Source organism: Hypomesus nipponensis, chromosome 15, assembly GCF_054491055.1.
Source record: "Hypomesus nipponensis isolate SF chromosome 15, ASM5449105v1, whole genome shotgun sequence".
NCBI classification, from domain to species: Eukaryota; Metazoa; Chordata; class Actinopteri; order Osmeriformes; family Osmeridae; genus Hypomesus; species Hypomesus nipponensis.
Window position 1 is genome coordinate 8454308 of NC_140375.1, and position 27105 is coordinate 8481412.

Below are 27105 nucleotides of genomic sequence, written 5' to 3' on the forward strand. Positions count from 1 at the left end.
GACTGGTTTCTACTGTATGACCACTGTCAATTACCCGCTCCAACATTGAGCACAGCAGTCTGGGTGTGGAGACATGCACTGGGACAAATGTGAGTACGCCATTCCTTCTGTCTTGTTCTAAGGTTGTTGGAGTTTCCTGTGACTGTCGGCATTATGGTCCAGCCTGGGATGGGCTGAGGTGCGTGGTCTAATTTAGTCTGGTCTGGTCAGGAATTAGTTGAGCTGGACAGGGCTGGGCTGGACAGGGCTGGGCTGAACAGGGCTGGACAGGGCTGGACTGGACAGGGCTGGGCTGAACAGGGCTGGACAGGGCTGGACTGGGCTGGACAGGGCTGGGCTGGGCTGGGCTGGGCTGGGCTGAGCTGGACAGGGCTGGGCTGGGCTGGGCTGGGCTGGGCTGGGCTGGGCTGGACTGGGATGGACAGGGCTGGGCTGGGCTGAGCTGGACAGGGCTGGGCTGAACAGGGCTGGACAGGGCTAGACAGGGCTGGGCTGGGCTGGGCTGGGCTGGGCTGGGCTAGGCTAGGCTGGGCTGGGCTGGGCTGGGCTGGGCTGGGCTGGGCTGGGCTGGGCTAGGCTGAGCTGGACAGGGCTGAGCTGAGCTGTGTAGAGCTGAGTTGTACTAAGATGTCCTGGGCTGAACTCGGAGGTAGACACTAATCCTCTCTCCAAAAAATCTCATAATAAGTTTGGAAACTCCATTGTGTGTGTGTGTGTCTATGTGGCTGTGGTGTAAATCTAAAAAAGAGGAAGGCCATGGTTGGGGAGTTGATACAGTCCAGCTGTGGTGCTCTAGAATCTTGATATGCAAAACCTTTCCTGCCACACACTGCTGTAACACTGCGCAGCTGGACCACTTCCTCTTCTGTAAGGCTTGGACGAGCGTGTGTGTGTGGTGTGTGTGTGTGATAATTACACTGTATGGACTTCAGTGGGTTTGAGGGTTTAGGTTGGTTGAGGGGACAGTTCTATGGGTGTATGTGAAGCCCTCTGTAACATGCTTGAGTGTAAAAAGGGCTATACAAATACATTTGATTTGATTTGATTTTGCAGTTAAAACTATAGATATATAACACCTGTGTCTAACTGCAAATAAGTATATTACTGCCATTATTCAGGATTTAAGAATTCAGAACTGGATATGTTGAGCCTCACTCAAATGATCCGGCTACACAGCTGAATCTTGGGACACTGAGGGGTGGAGCAATTGAGATGTGGTGAGATGGAGGGTTGGAGAGAGATGGGAGGGGAGACGACAGAGAGGTGGAGAGCAGAAAGGGAAAGGTGAAGAGGAGTTGGAGAAGGGGGGGTCAAAGTTTCAAGATAAATGCATTTAGGGAGGTGACCTGAGGTGACCTGATCTCTATTTATCATGGTCTGTTACTGGAATAGATGGGGGCTCCAAGCTGTCTCTAGGGGAGTCAGTTGGCTGAGTGGTTAGGGAATCGGGCTAGTAATCAGAAGGTTGCTGGATCGATTCCAGACTGTGCCAAATGACTGTGTCCTTGGGCAAGGCACTTCACCCCACTTCGGGGGAATGTCCCTGTACTTACTGTAAGTCGCTCTGGATAAGAGCCTCTGCTAAATGACTAAAAATGTAAATGTCTCAAGCTGTGGAGACAGAGCTGTCTCTGTCTCCACCTGGAGAGGTGTCAGCACCTCAGCCTGGGATCAGCCTCTGACTAAGCTCCTCAATTCAGTACAATTAGCACCACCAACTTCCACTGTGCCCTGCCCGTTGACTCTCATGTACCCTCTTTTTCTCTGTGATCCTGTCAGAAAGTATCAGTATTTGTCCTGAACCTTTCCAGCGTTTACTTCCTGATCTTTTACAAAAAAAATTGTTTCCTGTTCTGCCTGTCATTTTGGATTCAGTATTTGGTTTTTGGACTCTTCTTGCCTGGCGTCTTTGTATCTGTGTGCTGTGTGAATGACTAAACCCTCACCTACTATTTCTGATGTGACTGAGTTCATTCAACCCCATACCTGACAAGAATAGTTGTGAAACACTCTCCGTTTCATATGGTACCGTTTCACGCATACCTCAACTCCATGCCAAACATACTGTGGGTGATTGCACAACTTTGTTTCAGGAAGGTTTTTGAAGATAACCAGGAAAGGAGAGGGTTTAATACGCACGATAAAAAAAAGCAACAAGTCACTTTCTGGTTTAATATGTCCAGTTTATTGCCATCTTCATCAGCAAACATTACGGTACACAATAAATCATGTGGAGATTGATGTATCACAAATGGGCTACTTTGGAAGGGAGTCTGGCAATTTATTGCTTGCTAAATATTATAAGCAAAGACCATGCCCTTTGTAAGTCCATTTCAGAGAATGCATGTAATCAGCTACAGTACAGTAGCTATTTAGACCTTTTATCTGGTTAACTATTCCATGTCAGGAAACAACTGGCCTAAGTAACAGAAGCTTACAGACAGTCAGATTTATAATAGAGCAGTGATGAGGTTTACTGTAATTGGGATATTAATAAATAGGGTTAGTAATATAAGTAATATAAGTAATATCACTTTCAGAAATTCCTGGTGTTTGTCACTACACCTTACTGAGCAGTGAGCACTGTTTCACACACACCAGATTAAAAGCCTGTATTCCTCTGAAGTGTCTTATCTCCAGTGTCAGTTAACAGTGCGACTACTTCTGGGACTCACCTGCTCTCAGGAGGGGAGGGGGGGGGGGTTTGGGGGTAGGGATTTGCTGATGTGCTAAGATAATTTCCCTAGTTACTGCAAACATCAATTGATCTGATAGAATCTGGTAGAGACTGGAAGTCTGGGAAAGGTTAGTAGTCTGGTAGGTTCTCTAATGGACCAATCCCATTACTTTTTGCAGTTGCTAGTGACTTAGCATGATGAGTCAGCTGGCAGTCAATTACATGGTCGGTCAGAAGGAATCCTGGGGTTGACCCTCTTTTTCCACTAAAATAACAATGTAGCTTAAGTAAAGAAACAGCTTGACGGTGTGCATGTTCCTCCCAGCAGAGGTCACATGGTCCATGAGCTTTAAATCATACAAATGAGGCACTGGCAGAGGGCAAAAGTTCAATTAAGGTTTACTGAGCTTTTATCATTTTGACCTTTACTTATACATGTCAACAAGGAAGGAAACAGGGAGTGTGTGTGTGTGTGTGTGCGTGTGTGTGTGTGTGCATGTATGTGTGTGTGTGTGTGTGTCTGTGTGTGTGCGTGTGTGTGTGTCAAAGAGAGTGAGAGATAGAGAGTACCAGCACCCTGGTTTGTTTCAATTTATGACTACAAAAAGTCCATACCTGGAGATCATCCATCACTCTTTCTTCTCCAGGGCATGGTCTGTCACGCTCTCCCTGTCCAAGAGCCCCACCACCAAACAGGCTGGGATGTGTCCCCCCAGGACCCAACCTCTGCTCTTCCTCAAAACAATCATAGCAGGAAGTGACCCTATCTCTGGTTAACTCTCTGCCCTAGAGAGGGAAAATGCCTTGGGATTTTCTACACTGACAGCAGATGGTTCTTTCAAGAAAAAATTGTAGCACAGTAGCACACACACACACAGTCACACACACACACACACACACACACACACACAGTCACACACAGTGTTGTCAGTGTTTTGGACAGCCCCTTGCATGCTGTGTCTACGAGGTGTAGATGTTACACTATGCTGGAGTGTTTGTGTCTCTTCCTGTATCTCCACAGTTACAGAGGGCTTGTTGTCTTGGCTGTTATTTGTGATGTTAACTGTCAGTTAATCTCTGTGTCTTTGCTGTGTGCTCCCCAGCGCCCCCAGCAGGCCAGGCCAGTGCTAGACCCTACCAGGGGGTGCGCGTCCGAGACCCAGTCAAGGAGCTGTTGAGAAAGAAAAGAGGACTTGACCCCCACAGCACCAGGACCGCGCCATCTGCAGCGGTGAGGGATTCACAACACCTACACCTCTCTTCTCCTCTCATCTCCTTTACATTTCTTTCCCTTATGCACCTCATTCCACTTCTCCTCATCTTCTCTCCTCATCTCCTCTCCAGTCCCCTGTGCAGTGCAGAGCAGGATAGAGTAGAGCAGAGGTATAGAGAGAAAATGACAGGACTGGAGAGGAGGGGACTCGAGAAGGGGATTTTGCCTTTATATAATCCAGGTGTTTTTCCATGGCAGTTACAATCCTTTCCCGCTGTATCTGCAGGGCTCGGCACAGGGCCCTATGCAAAGCAGCTCCATGCCCCAACAAGGCCCTCCCACCACACAGTAACACCTGGCTGCACTCACACACACACACACACACACTCACACACAAACATACTCATGCACACACAACACAAAACAGTTTGCAATCTAAAAGCCTGTTGATATAGATTTCAATTATACGAACACTACAAATCATTTGTTTGATTCATTTGTTCTGTACACTGGCTGGACTGGGCTAGCTAGGACTCAGCTGGGCTGATATATTGTAGACTGGCCTGGGTTAGGACTGGGTTAGGACTGGGATAGGACTAGGCTGTATTGGACTGTACAGCTGAGCTCATGGACAGTCTCATTCTTCAGGAAGACAAGCCTTTATCTGTGACTGACAGTGATAGCCATCACCCAGGAGCCAGTTAACTATTTGTCATGCTCTCAGACGGACCTTCGCCCCAGCTCCAACCCCACGGCAGCGTCACTCCAGGGGAGATTTCACGCTCAAACTGAGGAGAACTCTGACACCCTGTCACTCTCACACAATCTCTCATATCTCACACTGATCCCTCACGCCACTCTCACTGCTGGCCACACACACACAAACACAGGTACACACCTTAGCTCTACTACTCTACTCAGTTCATCTCTTATCTTGTCTTCTCTTATCTCATATCTTTTCTTCTCTTTTCTACTCCCCTCGACTCTCTGCTTCAGTGCCCCTGCTGTTGCTTTTCAAACTCTGTTCTGGTGTCTGAGACTTTCTGCAAGTGCCAGCTCAGGGTTCATTTCCTGTCCTCTGGAGCTTACCTACCAGGGTCTCTGTGGCTCCCAGGTGGCCCTCTCACTCTCCTTCTTGTGTTCCAGGGTCCGGCCACTGTCATCAGCCTGCCATCATACTCACAAGTCTGTAAGTCAAGGTTCCACATCAGCCCCTGGAGTCCAGACTGTGGCATCGGTTGTGAACGTAATCACCTTGCTGTGTTTGTGCCCTCAGATCAGGTTGACTTTGACGCAGTCGGATGCCCCCCCAGCCCCTCCACCCCCCCAGCAGGCAGTGAGGGAGGGGGGCAGTGTGCCGGCTGGGTTGCCCCCTCTTCAGAACCCCCCAGTGCCTCCTGGCCCTGCCCTGACTATCACCAGCAGAATGACCTCATGACCTTATGTAGCACAACCTTTACCCCGACGACTTTCAGCACTGCAAACTTCACCCCCTCAACCTTGAGCTACCCCAGTGGCCCAGTGACGGCGGGGGAGGTTTACATGCCGTCTGTGTGCCCCAGCTACACGGTCCTGGCCCCACCCTCTGTACTCACCTGCACGCACACACCACTTTTCACCAACTTTGGGGTGAGTGAGAGGATTGTGTTTATCTTGGTTAAGCAGCCAACAGTACACATACTGCACAGTGCACAGTTAAACTTCTGGGGGGTATTCCAGTTAGCGGGTTTAACAAACTCTGAGCCTAACCCTGAACTCTGAGTTCAGTTACTCTAAAATGGGAAACTCCGAAAACTCGGTTCCAGAAAAGTTTATTTGAATTTGTTAACTCAACTCAAAGTATGTCAACTCATAGTTAAGCGACGGCATGAGAACTATTACAAGCCAACATCAATGGAGCTCCTATACTAGGATCCACCATGGCACCCGGCGACAAAAAACGTTGTCCCACTTCACCACACTTCAGATATAAGCTTTATTTTGTGTTTATGGTCAATCTGAGCACATATTCTGGAAAAAAAGCAACACGTCTGTAGCAGCGTATACAATTGGCGTGGGAGGCAAACATTTAACCCCACTGTCCATTAACATTACAGGAGAAAAAGTGGTGGACCTAAAAAAATAGCATGTTCAATGTTATATTAAATATAAAAACATACTACAAACAGATAAGACATATTTTGTTTCTGGCTATACGCTTGTTATTGTAGCCTCCATGTATTTCAACTTGTAGCAGCTGTTTCCCCCAACAGAATGCTTTTCATCAAAGGATGATGATGATGATTAAGATGACGAAGATACATTGACTGTTGCCACAGAAATGGATGCAGAGAATCATGTATGGTAGCTACTGGTAGTTCTCTCCCCATGTACTTTTATGGCAGGTGAATTTTGCATGTGGAACTGTGAAATGTAATGCAATCTCATGTATTCCCAGTTACAAGTAAATTAGTTGTACAAACTTCACCTTATGAAGAAAGTGCCAAAAACTGACCAAGAGATGGTGTAGGCCTACTTAGGGGGGAAGAATAAAGGCTAATCTTGAAAAAGATTTACTGGAACACCAGTTACAGGAGGATGAATGGTCACAGGTGATGTTAATAGTAGGAACAATAACCTATGTGAAAATGTATTATAGAATTTTCTGAATTTCTATTTTGACAAAGAGATGGTGTACTTAGGGCAGACAAATAAAAGTTGATCTTGTAAGGCTATCAACCTGCCCCCACCTCTCATAAGGTAAAATATGGAGTTACTGAATGGAGTCTCAACTTGATGGCTCTTATATATCATTGTGTAACTTACTGTAGCATTGCTAGTCATGTTGATAAGTAAGGGTCAAGATTGTGGTGTGATTAGTTGTTCTTGGGTGTAAAAGGAATTGTGAAGCATCTGTGGATTCTTGATCTCCTGAGACCTTCTCCTCAGCTTTGGCTTGTCATACTCCTTCTTCCTCACCTCTTGTTTTCTATCTCTGGTTTACAATAATCATGGTGGAGTAGGTAAGAGTTAACCTTCATTGCTTTCATTCATTTGCAATATATTTAACCTTACTTTGACCATTGTTGCTCTGATTTAACCCATAGAGTCAAATACTTGTAATTCCATTGGTATTGGCATTATTTGGTTAATGTTAATACACTGTTCAGTTTCCCATCTTCCTTCAAACCATAGGGAATTATTTTCGGTTGTACGGTCAATATTGACCCCTTACAATCTTGAAATGGTTTTGCTGAAACACCAGATACAGGACGGTATATGGTCACAGGTGAATTATGTAAACCCTTGTTTATTTCAAGTTTATTTTGTAAGTATACTTAGTATAAAAAGGATACTATTATCATGTTACTTAATGTATACCTGCCCTGCATGTTTTAGATGTTTCCCTGCTCCAACACACCTGATTCCAATGAATGGGTCGTTATCTAGTTAAGCAGAAACCTGCTAAGGTCCATTCATTTGAATCAGGTGTGTTGGAACAAGGAAACATCTAAAACATGCAGGGCAGGGAGGCCCGAGGACCAGGATTGGGAACCCCTTCTCTAAAGTAACCTGTGTACTGCACTTTCAGTTCATAAAGTATACTTCCTAAAGTACTTCAAAGTATACTTTGGAATACTTTACATTTACATTTAGTCATTTAGCAGACGCTCTCATCCAGAGCCAATTTTACTATGTATGGTCTACTAGTATTTTAAGATGTTTATGCAATTCATGAAGTTATTTGTATTTCGAACAAAAGGCAAACTTATCAGCAAATGTTAACACTATTTACCTCCTTGCATCATGGGAATTGACCAGCCATAGTCATAGACATTAATAATTTGAATGAGATGGATCTAAAAAATGTACCCTGTAATGTACTTAAAAAATATTGTGACTGTTTTTGCTGTATAATAATAGAAAACATCAATCCTACTCCAGAAGAAGTGTATTCCATTTTCTGTTTTTAAGCATACTTCTTAAAAGTATATCAAAAGTTAACTATTTTCCAAGTATACTTCTTGAAAGTATATCAAAAGTTAATTATTTTCCAAGCATACTTCTTAAAAGTATATCAAAAGTCAAATGATCAGTCAAATGATCAATATCAAATGTCTGCCAACGCTATCAGGCTCAGATAGTGGGAGGGGATAGATAGAAACACAGAGTTTGGCATGGAAAACCTACTAGCGAGCAGGTTAGTTTCACCGAGCAAGTTACCATGGAAACTTACCAAAAGGTTTCCTTACCTCTCTTTCTGAAACGGTAAACCCCAAGTATGACACTTTTCAGGGTTAACCAACTCAGAGTTTTCACTAAACCTGCTACTTGGAATACTCCCCTGGTACTACACGTGATACGCTATACATTAGACTGGAGGGCTAACTGTTATTGCTGTTGTTGTTGTGTCCAGACCATCCCTGTGTCCTCTGGAACCCCTCACTTCCCCCAGGTGGAACTTCAGGATGTCGCTTACATCCCCTGGGCCCAGCCCTTTGCCTCCCTGCCTTCTGTACACACCCAAGCCTCCATACCCAACCTGCCCACACTCTCCAACCTCCATTCTACAGGGGTCCAGTTTGCCGCCTGTTCTGCCACCCTGCCCGGGACCTTGCTCCCCATGGCACTGCCGCTGAGCTCCCTGCCTCAGACCAACCCCCAGACTGATGGGCGGCACACCCCTCAGACACTGGAGGAGGCCCTGGAAGAGGTCTTGGAGGTGGACCCAGGCCCTGACCAGCAACCAGAGCCTATGAACCCTCTCGAGATGCTTCTGGAAGAGCAGGTGGAAGCAGACGAGGAGAAAGAAAAGGAGGAGGTGGAAGAACAGGAGGAGGGTAGAGAGACATTTCGTCCCTTGCTCTTCACATCAGTTATCTGAAGCCTCAGTTTCATGTCATTAGAGAACCTGTTCTGTCATAAATAGTTTTATGTTTTTCTTTTCTGATGAAGGCTCTTGTGAGTATTACAGTTACCAGTTACAGTATTGCATACATTTGCTTTAGTACTACATGACATATTTAGATCTAGATTAGGGTTAGGGTTCCTGCCTCGTCATTTGAGCCTGTCCTCTCCTTTGTCTTCTTCTCCTTTCAATCTCTTCTTCGCTTTTTCTTCATTTGCCGCTCCATCCCTTCCCTTCTCTTCTCTCGTTCTTCTCTTCTTTCTCACTCCTCTCCTCCATGACAACAATAGACCTCAGTCCTCAGCCTGCCCAGTCACCCCGGCCAGGGGCAGGTCTGCAGGGTGGAGCTGGTCCAGATGCTGGTCTGTGGCTGGGCCAGAGGGATTTACACCTGGTTACAATGCAAGGAATGTGAATGGATCCCTGATAAATGTGTCAGTCCTTATCTCTCCTCCCACCCTGGGACATTTGTTTGCCCCATGGGGGGCATGTGCCTGAGTAGTGGCTGGAGGGAAGGCAGAGGAGGGGGGGTGCAGTGGGGTGGGGTGGGGTGGGGTGAGGGCAACTGTCACCACTGCCTGGTTCAACTGAGAGAGTTACTGTGACTGTGATCCATGTGTTGAGATGTGTTGAGTGTATTCATAACAATAAAGTGATGACAGCCTTCACGAGACCCTGACATTTCATACAAAAAGCTCTTCTTTTTCCCCCAAAATATACAATTTCAATCATCCTCTCTACATGTCTGTCTGAGCAGAGCATCTGAGTTTACAGAACCGTCGTTCTGTCCATCTATTTGTCTGTCTTTCTGTCATTTTTTTAGTAGGCAGGCTGCTGGCTTGTTCTGATCGACTGGTAGGCAGGAGCCTGATGGGCTGTTGCACGAAGCAACAGAAGAGTGCAAAGTCGTCCCCTCTACCACCCCCTCACACCCTACCCCCTTCTCCCCTCTCGCTCCCTCCCTCCCTCCCCCCTCTGCCCCTGGCCTTTCCCTTTCCCCTCCCTGAAGTGTAGCAGAATCAAATTCCTGTTAAGTTAGTTTCTCTGAGGGCTGTGCTTGAACAAGCACTCTAGGATGCTGCATTTAATGGTCTGTTTTGATTGTCTTAATGTGTGTGTGTGTGTGTGTCTTGTGCATCTGTGTGTACACGCTTGTGCATGTGTGTGCATGCTATCGAACCACATTGTTTTGTGTAGAGTCATAGAATTGCCTGTTCTTCATCAGCCTTCTGGCACCATGTCAGAAACACATTCTCCGACAGGCTTCGTTAGAGAGCTCAAAGTATTAAACAAACATGCTTCACTGATGGAAAGCTGTTTTTTTGTGTTGCACCATATGAAAGAAATTAACATTTGACCTATTGTATTTTCAATGAATCAACCCAACTGTAAAACCTTTATCCTCACATTATTATTTATAACTTTAGAACTCATGATGACCTACTGATAACTTTCAAATTGCTCATAACTGTAGTTGCTCAGTACACACGTTCAGTACACCACTGTAGTGTGATGAAGTGCCTGGCAGTAGATATGCAGGGAGATTAGAGCGGTATGATTGCAGCCTGCGAGGCATCAGCAGTTGGATGAGAAGCTTTGATGGATGCTCTTGTCAATAGACCCTGAGTGGAGGGGCACTTCTACTCCGGCAGGGGAAAACCCAGCTTGGTCTCCTGCCAGTATGGAGGTGGTGGGAGGGTTATCTGTGTCGGAGGTGAGACAATTGTAGATCTGATATTGACTTCAGCCCTTCAGCTGTAAATATGTGATTTTGGATGTGCCATGTTGCTACAGTCATTGATACTGTGGTGATGTGTGTGTCACGGAAAGTGACAAGGTGAGGTGTCTGCACGTGTGGATGGTGATCTGGTGATTTTATCTTGTCTTTGACCAAGTCAAGTGAGAGGTCAGCTGCAGCCAGGTGGTGTGTGTGTATCTGCTGTGTGATTGAAGACAGATTGGGGAAGCACAGTACGGAGGGGTCGTACCTGTAGGACGTCACAACAAGAAGAACACACGTTGAGACACACACACGTTCACAGCAGAGGAAACCTAGTTGTTACATCACAGTGTTCGCTTTGAGATCCAGTCTGACAGATTCAAACATATCTCTCTGCACATCTACAGGTATCTGCCGGCTAAGAGCAGTATCAACAGTGGGGCACGGGGTGAGCTTGCTGTCAGCACAATTCATGCTGGAGCTTGTCTTCTTCCTTACTCTCAGGGAATGCTGGAGTCAGTCTCCAGTTCCTCCAGCTTCAAATACATCAGGATGAGCCAGGCCATGTGAGGCTTGAGAAGGCTGTGTCGTGCGTATGAGGCTGTGTGAGGCTGATCGAATGTGCAATGCAGTTAGAGCCTGTATGAGGCTGTGTGAGGCTGCAAGAGACCGTGTTAGGCTGCTTGAGGCTTTTGTAGACTGCATGAGGTTGGTGGAGGCTGTGTGAGACTGTGTGAGGCTGTGTGCAGCTGTGTGAGGCTGTGTGCAGGGCCTTGGCAAGGTGTCTGACGGTGTCTCAACATCAGCCCGTTAGTGAGTAGACTGTTGGATAAACATAGGAACACCCAACAGCAGCTAAGATCCAAGTACATACCAAGGAAATACAGTGAGATTTGAATTCACGGTGAAGCTGATAACATTGTTCTGCTAGTGTACACTCATATTGACTAGGCCCACCCTTCACACACAGGTTCAAACTTGACAAAGGGCAAGCAAGGATGGATATGCCATTTACAGTGAAAGGACTGAGTCATCAAATAAACACCCGCCTTTGGATACAAACACACTGGTAGCTGCGTATGAACCTAGAATAAAAAATTACTGTCGGCTATTTCCTCCTCTAGGGATAGGGTTAGCTCTAGCAGTAATTTTACCTAATTCAGGCGCACTTGGTTTGCACCCCTGGCCTGCCCTGGTGTGTCGGGTTGCAGCATGCAATAAAATCAAGACCAAGCACCTCCCAAAGAGATTGAGGGCATTTCTGGGGCCAGGGGGCTGTGTTGCAATGAGTTTCTTTGAAAATAATTACTGTAAAATCAAGAAAGAACATTACTGTTCTGGTTCATGGAATACAAATAGGGCCGATTACTGGAATTTCTATTAATCTTTCAATTAATCACCCAAAACATTCCACACATATGCACACAATCACACCTACACACACAAATACATAAACACACGTACAAACACGTGCTTCTTTATGGACGGGGAATTCCAATGATACTCTACACACACACACACACACATTAAGTGGGACTTTGGAACACTACGCGCTATACCAATGTTAGTCTTGTTCCTGCTCAGAGCTGGCTGCAGGTTAGCAGGGGGTGGGGTGGCGGGGTTACACACCTTGCTGCCTCTGAGGACTTTGCTTTCTAATACTACAGCCCACCACTAGAGAGTGCACTAGAGATTGAGCTCTGAGACTCCATACTCCCAACATATCACTGCACCAGAAATTGGTATATTGAGCTCCAGAAATGCCAGGGGAAAAAAGGAGATTATGGCCTTTAAAGGTGTGGGTGGGGGTGACATGGTCCCTGAGCTCCACCACATCTGCCTTTATCTCCCTCCTCACCATACTGCAATGCAGCCAAGAAGCTCGGCAGTATATTACCGTTACCTGAGGTGATGGGGGGGAAAGATGGGGAGGTTGGGGTTGAAGAGGATTAATGGGAAAAGGGGAGTGGGGAGGATATGGAGGGGGTGGAAGAGGGGGAAGAAAAGGAGGAGGAGCATCGGAGGAGATACAGGAGGAGACGAGGAACCATTGCTTTGTGGTCAAAATGATCAAATGAATGAGGTAGGTTTAAGAGGCTGGTTATGAGATCACCAAGTCGACCATGCTGTGGTTTCAGAAGGACCAGTGCAGGTCACCAACCTCACGATCCCTCGGGCTCCGGGCTCTGGGCGGCCTCCTCTAGACAGAGACAGGAGAGGGCAGAGAGCCAGGCTACAGTGCCACATCTGAACATGTCATCATCATGATGAGGAACCATGTAGCGGTTCAATGCTCATCCAACCAACTGGAGTCTTTGCATGCGCTGGAGCTATGTTTTTCGTAATGTCTCAAAGATGCTTTGTTTTATCGATTCAATTATTTTGCAGTTTTCATTGACAAAATAATCACACACCAAAAGATTCGTACACCATAAGATACAAGATGACACTCCTTTGTTCCCCAGTACATTTACATTTAGTCATTTAGCAGACACTCTTATCCAGAGCGACTTACAGTAAGTACAGGAACATTCCCCCGAGGCAAGTAAGGTGAAGTGCCTTGCTCAAGGACACAACGTCATTTTTGCACGGCAAGAATCGAACCGGCAACCTTCTGATTATTAGCCCGATTCCCTAACCGCTCAGCCACCTGACAGTAGGCCCAAAGCCCCAGACCACAGACCCTGCATTGAAGACCTTTTACTGAGTTTATCTGAAGTTCAGGAGGATTAGACCCTCCACAACTCCACAACTGTACACACACCTGGGTCATACTTCAAAGCAAGTTTAACCAACCCATCTTTTTATTAGCTGGCTTCACCTACCACTTGCAATTGCATGTGATGTCATGGTGGTGGTTATCAACTCGAAATAATCCCAGGTTGTCCAGAGTGTTCATGAAATTAGGCTTTAGTGTTTGCACCATTTGACCAATCTCAAGCACGGACAAGTCTACCAGGGGGATGTACCCAGGTAAAAATGGAAACATCATCTTGACACTGAAATCCTTCAGGTAGACCTGAAGTTACCTCAATAACCCCAAATCCTGCTAGTATAGAAAATACAGCAATCAACCTGTGTTTTCACTTCTCTGTTCCATTCCAGTGGGCCTCATTCCCACAGCCAGAGTCTACTGCCTGGACACATCACCACATATTATATCCATATCCATTGTGTTGGTTAATGAATAACAATAAACATACCCTGTTGTTGGACTGGTCTTAATTAGAGAAAATGTGTGGATACCATTTAGTTGGTCAGACATAATGAGGTGCAGACCCATGCAGGGATTCCTGTCAGGTGGTAGATGCTGTAGATGAGTAACCAGCACCAGACATGGATTCCTGAAGCCCTGCAGGCCAGACGAAGGACTCTGGACCCTCTCATGGTTTATGACTGGGGGTCTGGTTGGGATCTGTGAGCAGTGGCCCCATGACGCCTTCTTTAGTATTCTGACCCTTTTGTCGCTTAAAATGAATTTATACGTATTTATTTTGTCATGAGTTTCCACATATAAACATATATTTCTAGCCTACATCGGCTAATTATCGGTAAGTTTGTAGAAGAATATTTGGTAGATTATACAGCATTGTGTCTCATTGGGCAGCCTGTGTGTCTTCCAGTGAAGAAAATGCGATGCTGTGCCCTAAAGCCTCCCCTACAATGTGCCATCTGGGGCATGCTTTCCCAAAGTGAGTGCTGTGACATGAGGTGTGCCGCCAAAACTTTGAAAATATTTTGTATTTATCTGTCAAACCCTGCTTACATGTAAAACACATTGTATGGCCCCATAACAAATCGTTTCTGTGTTTTTGCAAGGGCTCGATGAGTTAGGCTAATATCGGCACCGTTCCGTGCTTTTTTCTTTCAATACAAATATATATACTTTTAGATAAGGCTGTATTAGCGACATATATATGCCTACACTTTTTTTTATCATTGTTTCCAACGATGACGCAATTAAGCAAAATAACATTGAAATTCTTATTTTTACACTTGTGGGGCCCGCAAATCTATCTCGAAACAGGCAACATGTGGACCTTGGATCACCAAATGGTCTGGGTCGTTTACAGATTGCAGTTGCAGATAGGCCTATCAGTATTTGTGGTACTTTTACACAGAGCGTCAATTATTCTACAGTTTTCTTTATGAAGTTTGAAGAAAAACATTCTTATATATCAGCAACGGTCGTATAGGGTCATTGATTAAAATGATAGAGGCACGGTTCTTTTTATTCAGTACTCGTATGTCAGGCCCAAAAAATAAGTTCATAAGAAAAATAAACAATCTGTTACAAAAAGCAAGGAAATTGAATAATAAAAATATACGTAGGCTATAGGCTATGCAAAGCTCTCGGAATTCCGAATTCTCATCACATTCATCGCACTTATTCTATCGACAATTCTGCCCCTTGTCAAAATGCTAGTGCGTTTAGGCTATTTCTGAAGTGAAAGCATGTTCTATAGTAGTCTTCAACGTTCACACACAATGTAGCCTACTATGGATTGCATAGGGTTTTTTATGTACATGGTATTTACGTAGAGACTATCTATACAGATTAAGTCGCTCCGATTGATCTCATAGATAACACATCTCTGAACTTAACAGATCCCTTCTGCAGAAGCTATCCTGCAGGGCAGAGGAGTATTCGCAGTCTGTATGGCTGTATGCCCCGTAGTCCAGTGCGGGGAGGCACTCGCTCGGTCCTGCCGACCAAGAAGGCAGGCAATAACAGGGCTGGCGGCTACAGTTCTGGCAGTAGTAGTGCTCTGGAGCAAATCCATAACCAGACTCCATCCTGCTGGGAGAGTTGTAGCATGAGGAAGAGGAGGAGGTGGATGAGGAGGATGGCTGAGGAGAGTACCCATTGTAGTCTACCGGACTCGGCTGGTTGAGGGACTCCGATGGGGAAGAGGGATCCTGGGGATGAAGGCATGATGTGCGGACTGTTAGGGGATGATCAAATTCAGTACTGTGCCATTGCCATGTATAATATTTGTCTCTCTTTCTCTCTTACAATTGTTGCTTGATTAAAAGGCCTATAGTTTACAGATATTTTGCAGTTTTCATCCCATACCATGACGTGACTGTAGTAATCTACGGATGATTGGTGTCCATAGGGCCAGGCTTGTAAGGGCGGTGGGAGTGGGCTGCTACCGAAGCTGTCCTCTGGCCGGAGCACGTTTAACAACTGATGATTCTGAAATACGTTGTCCAAAGGCACCGTGCCGGTGGGGTCTTGGAAGGCGCTTGATTGAAGGGATTGCTGGGCACCTCCGCTACCTCCGGTGAACGAATCGTAGTAGTGAGCTATAAAGATTAGAAACGTGATTCAACGTCGTTACCACCAGAATGCAGCAACACATGAAGACATTTAAATTAGTCTCAGGCTGCATGTGTGATGTCACAACAGCTGCAGCCAACTGCTTTAACACATGAATGCACGTTTATAAGGCAGGAATGTGGCAAAACTTTCATGTTGTCGAATAGAAATACAACCGTGCATTTGTGTGCAGTTTCCGAGGGTTTTTCATGTAAGTTTCTATATTTCACTCCAAATCGATGTGATTAGGCTATAGCAACTGTAGTCAAGTATGCATGTAATAATGTATGCAGTGTGCGGTTGGATAGTAACTGACATTATGTTGACTGTCTTTTCTGAGTTAAATAGCCTATTTGACAGCCAGCGTTTGCTGACTGCAACGTTGAATGTCTGGTTAATGCTCTCATGCCTTCAGTGGGACATGTCTTTTGAGCACATTCTGATGTTTCCAGAGCGGACAAACAGGGGTAGACAGAAGCTGAAGAGGGGGGACACATACCATACATTCACAAATAGGGATGACGAAGACATTATGGACAAAGACGTGAATTTACCAGGCAACGTGGAGACAAATTCATTCTGCGGGACGAACTCCGGTGTTAACTAATACAGGACAGAAAAACAAAGGCAGAAAAAGTTAATTTAGTTGACAGCTCATTGCAGAGCTCCATCTGTTTTCCTCTTTCTTACATTTTTATACCAAAATTAAGCTTTTGTCTGAACCTTAGTGATGGGTTTATCATTGTGTTAGCATAATGTTTTGCCATGTGCGTGCCAGTAGACAATAAAACAATATGTAGGATTTGGGGAGGGTTGTGTGAAGATTAAATATTAAACAAGAGCACTTAAGTTTCACCAAAATTCTGACTTTCCAGCTCAAGCCAAGGGGTCCACGAAATAATTTGCCATAAATTATAACATTGGAAAATGGTCCTGTATCATTAAAAAGTGAAACATATATTATAATCTACAGATGGGGACCATTTGCACCAATAAAACAAGCATATTGTGTCCAGTTTAGAGCACAAAGGCTATGCTCAATGGGTGTTACGATTATGGGGGGTCCTTAGAAAATGTCACCCCTGTAAGGGATACCTGGCCCCAAAAAGTTGTCCTACATGATACCTGATGTAGCCAAACGGTTACTCCAGGCATTACTCCCTACAGCACGGATGGGTCCCATGAGTTTGGGGTTTTCACAACAACTAACCTGTTTTCGGTTGGAAAACTGTCAGTAATTAATGAGCCGATCGCTCCAGGGGAAGTTTACTGACTGTGTTACTGTTTCATAACTTCGGTTAATATCCCCTGTGCTTCCTTGTTTTCATCTAGAGGGGGGGGGGGGGTGGAATCAGTCACGGCAGAGAGAAAGTATTTGTGAGATAGAGAAAGTGTGTGACAAAGAAAGGTACCGTTTTAACGGCCGCCAATTCAGCTCTTCGCTGCTGTAACAATTCTTTCACTGTAGTCTTCACGCGCACGCCCTGGTACACCTTAGGCTTTTCTGAAGAGAAAAAAAACAGCTTTGAGTACCTGCATTGTTAACTGTAAACAATCCTGGCTGGGGACACACCCTTTACTCTGGCATTGCTTTTACCGGCCATGATAGCCCCTTCACCAAATACTGCACATTTCTTAGGTAAATAATACCAAAAAGATGTAGGCCTATGTAGGATATACTCCATCTTTAAGTATTTCAACAAAAGTGATGGTCAATGCTAAGGTTTTCCTGTTAAAGCAACCAAACACAGTTGTTTTGTACACATTTGTTTTGCATTTAAATACATCTGATAGTAAATATTGTTGAATACACAAAATACTGCTCAGTTTGTATACCACCGTGCCTAAAGGGCACTTTGCGCTCCCCCCATTGCCCCACAATGTCTCCGGCAAGGTTTGCGACTTTAGGGTATGGCGGATTTGCGTGTCGAATTACACTGTTCGCAATACTTTCTAGTTTCCGAGGTCTGAACGCCATGCCGCCCCTCCCCGGTCGCATAAAGGAATGCGGTTCGAAATTACGAAATGCAATAGTAAGTGAACTTGTTCTTTATATTTATTGGATCATATCGGCCTAGTGCTTTTTATCAACCGGAAAGGTTGGGCTATGGTGTTGAGAAAGAGGGAATGTCAAGTGAGAAAATACATCGAGGTTATGCAGTATGCTGTTGTGCAGAAATGTGTGCGTTAGTGGGACGCTACACATCGGACTCAAGAATGTATAGAAATGACAATATTCTTGCACGGCGGGTACAGGTATGAGGTTTCAAAAGTCAACTTCTGTTAAAATAGCTACGGTTAACTAGTGATCCACGTGAACCAATAACAATTCTTGCCGTAACTGTGAGTTTAAGTGACGACGCTTTAAACGTATCTAATGTTCTGTCGAATGCCCCGTTATCTCATATTTCACACCACCACCAAGAAAAGATTTGTAAAAAAAAAAAAAAAATGTAATGGGGAAAAAATAACCTGAATAAGCACCGTTGAAACTGTCTGATATAATTGTAGAACGATTTTCTACGTAAAATGGATGAAAAGGTGTAGTCCTTTGCCCTATTAGTTTATTTAAATTATAGTCTACTGATAAATATTAATATCCACCAGTATATTAAGCATTACCAGTATGGTACATAAAATGTCTGCACCACTTAAAATATATATGTAATTACTTTGATATTAAAACAATTGGTAAGAGAGAGCACGGTGTTAAAACGACGCCCCACCTTGGTTAAACGCATTAGGGCACGTACAGATCTGGCCCCAAGGTGGTAAGGCGTCGGTAGTGATTTGATAAGCGTAGCTTCCTCGCTCGGCTCTCTGAGGTGCGCTTGGCTGTCAAACCCATACTGATAAATATTCATATTGCCTAGCGAAATGTCAGATCATGATTAGTCTTAAATGTAGCAAATAGTAAAGCCACAATAACAGGCACATCCCACTCGTCGTCCCGTGAAAATGTATATTTTACGCACAAGATCTTTCTGTGATATCCGACATAAAAATAATAAAATGCAACTCAAATTATCACCTTCCTTTAGGTTGACTAAAGATACGATAATGAATCCTAATATATAAAGGATAAACGATTGAAAACAACAAAAAACTGAATCTTTGACTTAGTAGCCTAACATTAAACTGTATGAGCAACACTATATGTGTAATATGATTCAACAGCTACTCCTTGAAAGCATGTTTTAAGTATATTTCTAGTATATTATGAATACATTGTGGAAAGTGAATGAACCATTGAAGTCGGTATGAAATGGCATTGGCTCCATCTGTAGTGCTCTTTCCAGTAGGCCTATATTGACTTTAATCTCTGTATTTTCTTTTCTTTTTGTCAATTATAGGTGGAAAACTCAACAGAATCATAAACTGATGGAAATCGTTCTTAACTCACCAGACATGGTTGATTGAAGAAGAAAACGTCTCCTGGAAATAAACTTGGGGAGCTCCACAACTTCCTTTTCTGGCTCAGATATATGGCCAAGAACGAAATATTCTCAAAAATCGAGCAAAATAATAACATATAGGACTTAAAACACTGTTAGAGCATACAACAATATTGTATTATCGCTGGAGAGATATTAGTTTGTGATTTTCTCCCTCCATGCCTACTATTTAAAACCCCTAGAACTCAATGATTTGACAATGATTTGATTGCGCGTTACTTTCAATATGAATATTCAAAGGCTTCACAAAAAGATGAATTTTTCAGTAAAAATCAAGATGTACGTACTTAAAATAAGCCTTTCTTTAATACAATACACAAGTGTTTTATATTTAGTACTTACAGAAAGTGATATTTTGAACATTTTATCCACCTTCTGGCGATCACTCTCTTTTTATTGGGCACTGTAGCACTTGGACTTCTACAGTTCCTCTTAAACTTATATATCATCTGTGCACCATAAATAATAGTTTGAATAAGACGATGAAAGTCATACATTTATATTATTCAACATTTTAATCTTTATTTTGAACAAATTGGTTGTCTGTAAATTGTCTCTGGATAGGGGGCGTGGCATGTGAAAGCAGCCATGTTTAACAGCGCTGACTGTTTCAGCCTAACGGAAGGATGCTCGTCTCAGCAAGTGCATCTCGAAGGATAACCTGATGGACTGAAACAGCTCAAACTTATAAAGCAACACTCTAACGAGGGTTTGGCTTTATCTGGTTGCCATTATCCTGAATCCCGGCTCATACAGGCGGCACCTGGTTGTTCACACAAAAACGAATATGCATGCTTTTGGGCTTTCAGGTGCAGATATTTAGTACAACATATAAGCCACACTTGTTTCAAATTGCAAGGTTATTAAAACTATTATTTCATGACTCTTGAATTTCCTTGCAGTCGGGTGTGTGGTCTAGCAGGGGTCTTGTTGGGTCGGCAGGCTGCCCTAACACACTCGTGTAAAGTGTTGACCACTGTTGATCACCAACAGTTAGAATTAGGTCATTAAACTTTGTATTTAGTTTGAACAGTATTATAACCGCTTAAGTATTGGCGGATCAATAGACTCCATTGCAAATCTCTATTTTAAACATGATGGGGTTCATCCAAACGGAACTAAATTAAACACAAATGAAAGAAAATCAGTCAGCAGTAGGCTATTCCAAAGCTATGCAGTGCCATCAAAATAAAAAATGTTAAATATTGTCTTTGTTTATTTACAAACGTGGCTTGGTACACAGGAAATTTAATAAATTGGTCTTTTAATAAATTGGTTTATTTTTTATATCTGTTTAGTTTCGGTATCTAATTGCTATATAAAGGTAGGCTATTTCTCTCCCTTCTACCCAATGATAAGCGAGCCCAGTCAATAGCCTAATTCAGGACAGCGTGCCAAAGACAGAATCCTAACTCACCTAAGCCCTTGCGCCAAAATGCCATAATGTCGCCTATGGCGTTATCATATAACATTATAACATATCACATAATTTTTATTTTCTTTTAAAAAAAGTTGAGAAGGACAATTTTGAGTGAGGAACCGAAGGGTAAAATATAAGAGGCCACTGCAGATTTTACGCTTCTGTTCTTCACTCAAAATTGTCGTTCTTAACTTTAAGAAAAAGGTGCAGTGATCTCCTATTGTTTTCCAGAGCTGTATATTTTCGGCAGTTGAGACGCTTTAAGAAGGGGAGAAGCAAAGTGAATTGGTACAATGGTGCCATCTATTGTCTACACTGTGCACATTCTCAAAAGAGACGATTGCAGGGAAGAGAAGGGGAGGGTGCTGCTGTTGGATATATTTAATGTTTCACATTCAGTCATCCAGTGTTCTGTTGTTACCCATTATAACCTTTGTGTAATAATACATCTTTATTCCCCAAGCCTGTATTCCTGAAATGTTTCCTCAGTCATGAAAGTCAACACATATCATATCAAACAAAACTGGACTCTCCAAGACAGAATTAAAACGTTTCTTTAAGCAATTCTCCAATCAAATAATAAAGGTATCCTCAAATTTCATCCCATTCTGTTTGGTTATCCCTTGATCTATGGGTAATTACATTTCCTATTGTTTTCCTAAGTTTTTAATAGCACACACACACACACACACACACACACACACACACACACACACACACACACACACACACGCACACACACACACACACACACGCACACACACACACACACACACACACACACACAAACACACACACACACAGGTGAACATTGACGCAGAAGCTCAACTGGATTATGTTGTTTCAAACAGGAATATGAATCTTTCCCACAGGTGTCTGCACCTTTCACACAGGAATCCTCCTGAACCCTATAAGGGTCTAGTGTCATCAGAACTATCTTCCTGGGCTGTGCTCTCCAACTGTGTTCTCCAGCTAGGTTCTCTTCCTGTGTTTCCTAGTGAGTGCTGTTCCTCAAAGTGCAGAGTCTCCCTAGGCTCAGTAGGACCTCCGCAGCTCATAAGGGGACCAGGGGCTGCTGCTGTCCTCTTTACACCAGGAGGAAGTGTCGCCATGAGGGGCCATGGTACTGTCTTGATCCTCTGAGGGCATCTTGGAAGCCATGTCACTGGGTGCAGTTATGTAGGGGGAACAGGGGTAGGCGGCAGGGGCTGGGTAGGAGGTGTGGTGGTAGTGGGAGTCCTCCAGTGCATGGAGGGAGTAGGGCTGGGCGGGGGGGCCCAGCAAAGAACCACGATGAGGGGACCGGTATTGGGAGGGGCTCCCTTGGGGGTCAGGGCTGGGCAGGGAGGTGGGGACACTTACGGAGGACAAACCTTCAGCACACAAACCCTCCCCTTGAGGAACCGGCTCTGCTGCGGTCTGCTCCCAGGAGTCCCTCTGGAGAAGATAGAACAGAAGAGGAGGTTGAGGAGAGAAGAGGAGAGAGGAATAGAGGAGAGGAGCGTAGAGGGACAGAGGAGAGGAGAGTTAGTGGAGCTTCTGCTGTAGCCTGCCTGGTTCCCCTAGATAGAGGTGCCACCTACAAACATGAACATCCCCATTAAGAGCACTCGTTCCATTTACAGTTTAAATCAAACCAAAGTTCAATTTAGAAGAATTACTGTGATTCTTATGAGAGTGGAGAAGGAGGTTCTTACCAACAAGAAGTGGGAGGAATCTCCAGAAAAGGGTGGGAGCAGGGACGAGAGGGCAGAAGAGGGGAAGATGGTGCCACCGCCAGAGAAGGCTGCAGCACTGCGGTAGTCTCCAAAGGTCTCTGGGTAGTAGCTGTCCATGAGGGGTGGGTAGGCAGACATGCCAGAGGGGTCACAACCCAGGGGCTTGACCCCCAGGGAGGAGGAATACATGTCTGAGGAGAACTGCTTGGAGGAGGGACAGAAGTCTGACTCAGAGATGTAGGGACGACGCATCCCATAATACCCAGGCATGATGTGAGAACCTGGACGAGAGAGAGAGAGAGAGAGCAAGAAAGAGATAGAGAGAGCAAGAGAGGAGAGAGTGAGAGAGAGAGCAATAGAGAGAGAGAGAGAAACAGACAAAGATTAAAATAATGGTTGTGATTAAGGTTTAAATTAACATGTATAATATAATTTTAATGTAGATCATTCCATCCATCCTCCTCCAGAGAGCAGTGTTTCCTGAACATGGTCCCATGGTGGGTCCAGAGAGGAAGACTCACCTGGCATCTGGACAAAGGATGTGGGAGACACGGCTGCTCCCTGGAATACAGGAAAACACAGGGTTTTTTTGCATCTCAACAACACAGGATATAATAGAGGAATGTAAGTTATATCCACGAAAGATGTTCCCACCCACACAGAGCGACACAGCGGGGACGAGGGGACACATCAAAGATAGACTCTGTTGTTTGCATATGATTACTAACATGGCAGGGTTGATACTGGCTGGAGGCAAATTCAGAGGGCAGTATTTGAATGTTATTTGCCAGTTTCAAGACTTCCCTGTATGGCTGAGCCCATGCCTCACTGACTCTTTGAAGGCAGCGTAGGAAAATCAGCTACTGGTCACCTTGACTACAGACTCAGACTACAGACTTCAGCAATAGACCCCAGCTACAGACCCCAGCTACAGAGCTAAGCTATAGACCCAAGCTGTAGACCCCAGCTATAGACTACAGACCACATTGACCCTCAACACCAGCCTATGGTCCACACCTATCATCCACACATACTGTTTTCCTTAAACACATGATCGATATGATCTCCTCACACAAGAGAAATATGACCTGGTCCTTGCAGTGTGCATCTGTACTTGTGATTATTGCAAATGGCAAGCACACTTTAACTTGAACCTTGAACTTCAACATGATATATGACCTAGTCCTCTCAAGTGAAATGCAACCTAATAATCCCGTAAACAGACTTTCCTTTCTGCACAGAAGTCAGATTGTTCAGCCAGATTCTGCCTACCCTTACTGTAGTGATTTCAACTGTGGTGTTTTGTCATCAATGCTGACCACTGGTTTGTCTGCCATAAATTGTTATTGAAAGTTACATTTAGCAAACACTCTTATTCAGAGCGACTTACAGTAAGTACAGGGACATTCTCCCTGAGGCAAGTAGGGTGAAGTGCCTTGCCCAAGGACACAACGTCATGTGCACCGGCCGGGAAACAAACTGACAACCTTCACATTACCAGCACGATGCTCTACCCGCTCAGCCACCTGACTCACTGTTATTATCAGCTTTAACTGGTGAGGATTCTGTGTCATGGCCTTTATGGATACTTCATTGTCATGGCAGCCAGCCTGATGTCAACGACAACAACTGCCATTCCTCTCCAGGCCAGCTCCATGTTAGGGCATGAAGAGCGACAACACTGTGGTCAGACTGGGCCACCTCTCTCAATGGGCTTTTCTGTCTGAGCATAAAGACCTGCTGGGGGAGGAGAAGAGGGGTGGGGATAGGGGAAGGGGGCTTCAGGGGCAGCAGGGTCTCTCTCTCTCTCACGTTCCTTCTCTGTGTTTCTGTTTGTCATTTGATCCAGACGTTGCTTTAGTGGTTGATAGCTTATCTTCTGGGAGAACATGTCAATACTGCAGCAGAGTACAGGCAGTGTTGGACAGGACCATTGACAGGAGCAAGAGATGGAAAGCTTGTGGTGTTTGAACAGCCAGACGTCTCCCAGAGCCTTTTCAACAATGGCCAGTCTGCCCTGGGCCCCGGTGAGCACAATGCTGCAGGCTGCAGGTGTGTCTGAACCTGGCTTTGCATAATCAACCCCTCTGCTGTCCTGGGGTTCATGACCAGCAGTATCCATCGCCCTTATTGTTGCTTTTCCTTTTTGTGGTCTTTTTATGGGTGTGTTTGTTTTGTCCTGCTGTGCCACGCCATGCTCTGGTATTTACTGAGGGGCTTAACTTCCACTCACAAGTGATGAGTGGAGTAAAAGGATACATTAACAGGGACATATAGGGAGTCAATGTGGCAAACATGCAGGTCATGGAACAGAAGGCTTTGTGTATTAGGAACAACCCTAATAGACCAGGCTTACAGGCTCCCACATGGGAGAGGGTGAGGCCCAACAAGAAGGACAGGTAAATAATAGAAACAAAAGCTTTAACTCACACTATATCGTGGTCCAGTAGGTTGCCTGGAACGTTTTTCAGCCAGGAGGTCTTTAACTGTGTGCTTGACTCGGACACCCTGGTACACACGCTTAGAATAGTCTAGAAGGGGGAGAACAATTGTCACAACAAAAAGGTTGCACAACATGAACAAAAATGTAATTAAAACCAACTGATGAAATGGCCAGAATTATATCTTAAGGAAAAAGTCGTTTTAACCCTGTGTTATCTTCGGGTCGTTGTGATCCTTCAGTCATTGTGACTCCCCACGTGTTGCGACAACTTTACCTCATACATAAATAAAGTGAAGCATTTTCTTTTAACTGTCTGGGTGTCTCACACCCCCCACAGCGTGATGGTTAAAATAAAATGCTTTTTATTTTTTTTTGTATTGGGTAAAGTTGTCGCAGCACAATGATGGGTCATTGTGACCCGAAGGCAGCACAAGGGTTAAAGTGTTGGAAATTTTTAAATACATTTCTTATCCTTTCCCACATATTTGAATGTTGCACAATTTGATGTTAAGCTGGACAGCCCCTAACTCACTTGTGGAAATGTCACAAAATTGGAGTTGGGTTCTGTCCAATGCAAAACAGCAGATAAAAGTAAGCTACTTCGCAGAAACACCATTGTCATGCCACAGCAGTGACGCATCCCAGCGTCCCACTGGCAGCTCCAGATCACCAGTCATCTCAGATGGTTGAGGACTACTGAAAGTCAGTAGGCTAAATGAATGAGGATGGTGGCCAACAGGTTCAGTGAAGTCTCTGTTAATACAGGTAGGCGGCAGTAAGCAGAAACAGGCCTGGAGAAACTTCATGTAATGGACGCTACGCGACTGTTAGCCTGCTAGGTCCATCCAGCTATGCGTCTGTCACTACTCTGACCTCAGGAATTCCTAGCTAGCATAATCCATGCACTGCAAACTGTATTTGCAATTTCATATGCCAAAGGAAATTGTATGCAAAAAACGTTATGTAAAAGACCCCACGTCAACGTGAATGAAGGGTCAGTTAGGCCCCTGACGCTCTGCTGTCATGGCCATCGTGTACACCGTTATGATATGGTAACTTGTCAGCAAGTCATTTTCAATGTTTAAAATGAACAATATTATCAATATTATCATGTATTAAAATTATACACACATATCTTCTGTCCAGGCAGGAATACAACCAGAAGTCTAATCATTTGTCATTTGTGCAGTCCTGTCCGTGGCTCTACTATGTGCTGGTAGAGCCCCAGGCACACCTCTGTCCAATATCCCCCAGGCAAACGACCAGACACACAGCCCTCTTCCAGCCCCCCCAGACCCACAGCCCTCCTCCAGTCCCCAAGACCCACAGCCCTCCTCCAGCCCCCCAGACACACAGCCCTCCTCAAGCCCCCCAGACCCACAGCCCTCCTGCAGCCCCTCAGACACACAGCCCTCCTCCAGCCCCCCCAGACACACAGCCCTCCTCCAGCCCCCCCAGACACACAGCCCTCCTCCAGCCCCCAAGACCCACAGCCCTCCTCCAGCCCCCCCAGACACACAGCCCTCCTCCAGCCCACCAGACACACAGCCCTCCTCCAGCCCCCAAGACCCACAGCCCTCCTCCAGCCCCCCCATACACACAGCCCTCCTCCAGCCCCCAAGACCCACAGCCCTCCTCCAGCCCCCCCAGACACACAGCCCTCCTCCAGCCCCCAAGACCCACAGCCCTCCTCCAGCCCCCCCAGACACACAGCCCTCCTCCAGCCCACCAGACACACCTGCAGCAGCGGTTCTGTAGGCCTGCCTTCACAAGCCCATTCAATACCTGACTTCTCTGTCTATAAAAAGGGCTCCAGTCCTCATGAACATCGGTGTGTTGAGTCACACCCAGTGTGATGGTTTCCTGCCTTACCTGCTTCCATCACAATGAAGTCTGGATCCAGCTGAGGTGACAGAAGCGCTGATGAAGGCCTGTTCTGTTGCACCACAGGCTCCAGCTACAGTAACATAACCTGGATGCTCCTTGTATGCCTGCGCCCTGCCTACTGTCACTGATGGTCTACGTCCCTGTGCTCTACACCATAATACCCTCAACGGTGTGACGGACACCTCCACAGCCCTCCCAGGAAGCTCTAACAGAGTGCACACTGCCTCCATGGAGAGCAGCTTTAAAATGACCTTCATCCATTTGTTTAAATGCAAATGTGGGTGGTGAGTATGGCAGGGAGGTTATGACAGGATTTGCATCTTCAGTCCAGATTAGACTGACATGAGCATGAGGAGGATGG

General features: G+C 45.1%; 3 protein-coding genes and 1 long non-coding RNA gene across 4 annotated transcripts; 2 read left to right on the forward strand and 2 right to left on the reverse strand.

Moving 5' to 3' along the window:
* Positions 1-9300, forward strand: pou2af1 (POU class 2 homeobox associating factor 1). The gene is made up of 4 exons (XM_084674445.1): positions 1-89; positions 3781-3908; positions 5037-5519; positions 8287-9300. Exons 1-4 carry the CDS (start codon positions 74-76, stop codon positions 8752-8754), a joined length of 1095 nt encoding a protein of 364 aa, XP_084530571.1. The 5' UTR covers positions 1-73; the 3' UTR covers positions 8755-9300.
* A 5423-nt stretch (positions 9301-14723) lies between these two features.
* Positions 14724-17425, reverse strand: pou2af3 (POU class 2 homeobox associating factor 3). Its single transcript, XM_084674728.1, has 5 exons — positions 17419-17425; positions 17234-17325; positions 16376-16424; positions 15576-15808; positions 14724-15418 (listed from the first exon to the last, which is right to left on the reverse strand). The coding sequence occupies exons 1-5, from the start codon at positions 17423-17425 to the stop codon at positions 15077-15079; spliced, it is 723 nt and encodes a 240-aa protein (XP_084530854.1). The 3' UTR covers positions 14724-15076.
* A 29-nt stretch (positions 17426-17454) lies between these two features.
* LOC146257331 (uncharacterized) lies at positions 17455-20548 on the forward strand. Its single transcript, XR_014729955.1, has 2 exons — positions 17455-17854; positions 19175-20548. It is a non-coding gene; the product is annotated as an uncharacterized LOC146257331 (long non-coding RNA).
* An 871-nt stretch (positions 20549-21419) lies between these two features.
* pou2af2a (POU class 2 homeobox associating factor 2a) lies at positions 21420-26739 on the reverse strand. The gene is made up of 5 exons (XM_084674496.1): positions 26730-26739; positions 24845-24945; positions 22936-22975; positions 22394-22695; positions 21420-22133 (listed from the first exon to the last, which is right to left on the reverse strand). The coding sequence occupies exons 1-5, from the start codon at positions 26737-26739 to the stop codon at positions 21732-21734; spliced, it is 855 nt and encodes a 284-aa protein (XP_084530622.1). The 3' UTR covers positions 21420-21731.
* Between the last annotated feature and the right edge of the window lie 366 nt (positions 26740-27105).

What these genes read in the sequence shown, in the direction of transcription:
- pou2af2a (XM_084674496.1), bottom strand. An exon ending in CTACTGGACCACGATATAGT is followed by an intron (nt 22,976 to 24,844) that starts GTGAGTTAAAGC and finishes CCTGTATTCCAG; the next exon opens with GGAGCAGCCGTGTCTCCCAC. An exon ending in ATCCTTTGTCCAGATGCCAG is followed by an intron (nt 22,696 to 22,935) that starts GTGAGTCTTCCT and finishes TCTCTCGTCCAG; the next exon opens with GTTCTCACATCATGCCTGGG.
- pou2af3 (XM_084674728.1), bottom strand. An exon ending in AATTGGCGGCCGTTAAAACG is followed by an intron (nt 16,425 to 17,233) that starts GTACCTTTCTTT and finishes GTCCTGTATTAG; the next exon opens with TTAACACCGGAGTTCGTCCC. An exon ending in ATTACTACAGTCACGTCATG is followed by an intron (nt 15,419 to 15,575) that starts GTATGGGATGAA and finishes CTTCATCCCCAG; the next exon opens with GATCCCTCTTCCCCATCGGA.
- pou2af1 (XM_084674445.1), top strand. An exon ending in GGACCGCGCCATCTGCAGCG is followed by an intron (nt 3,909 to 5,036) that starts GTGAGGGATTCA and finishes CTTGTGTTCCAG; the next exon opens with GGTCCGGCCACTGTCATCAG. An exon ending in CACTTTTCACCAACTTTGGG is followed by an intron (nt 5,520 to 8,286) that starts GTGAGTGAGAGG and finishes TGTTGTGTCCAG; the next exon opens with ACCATCCCTGTGTCCTCTGG.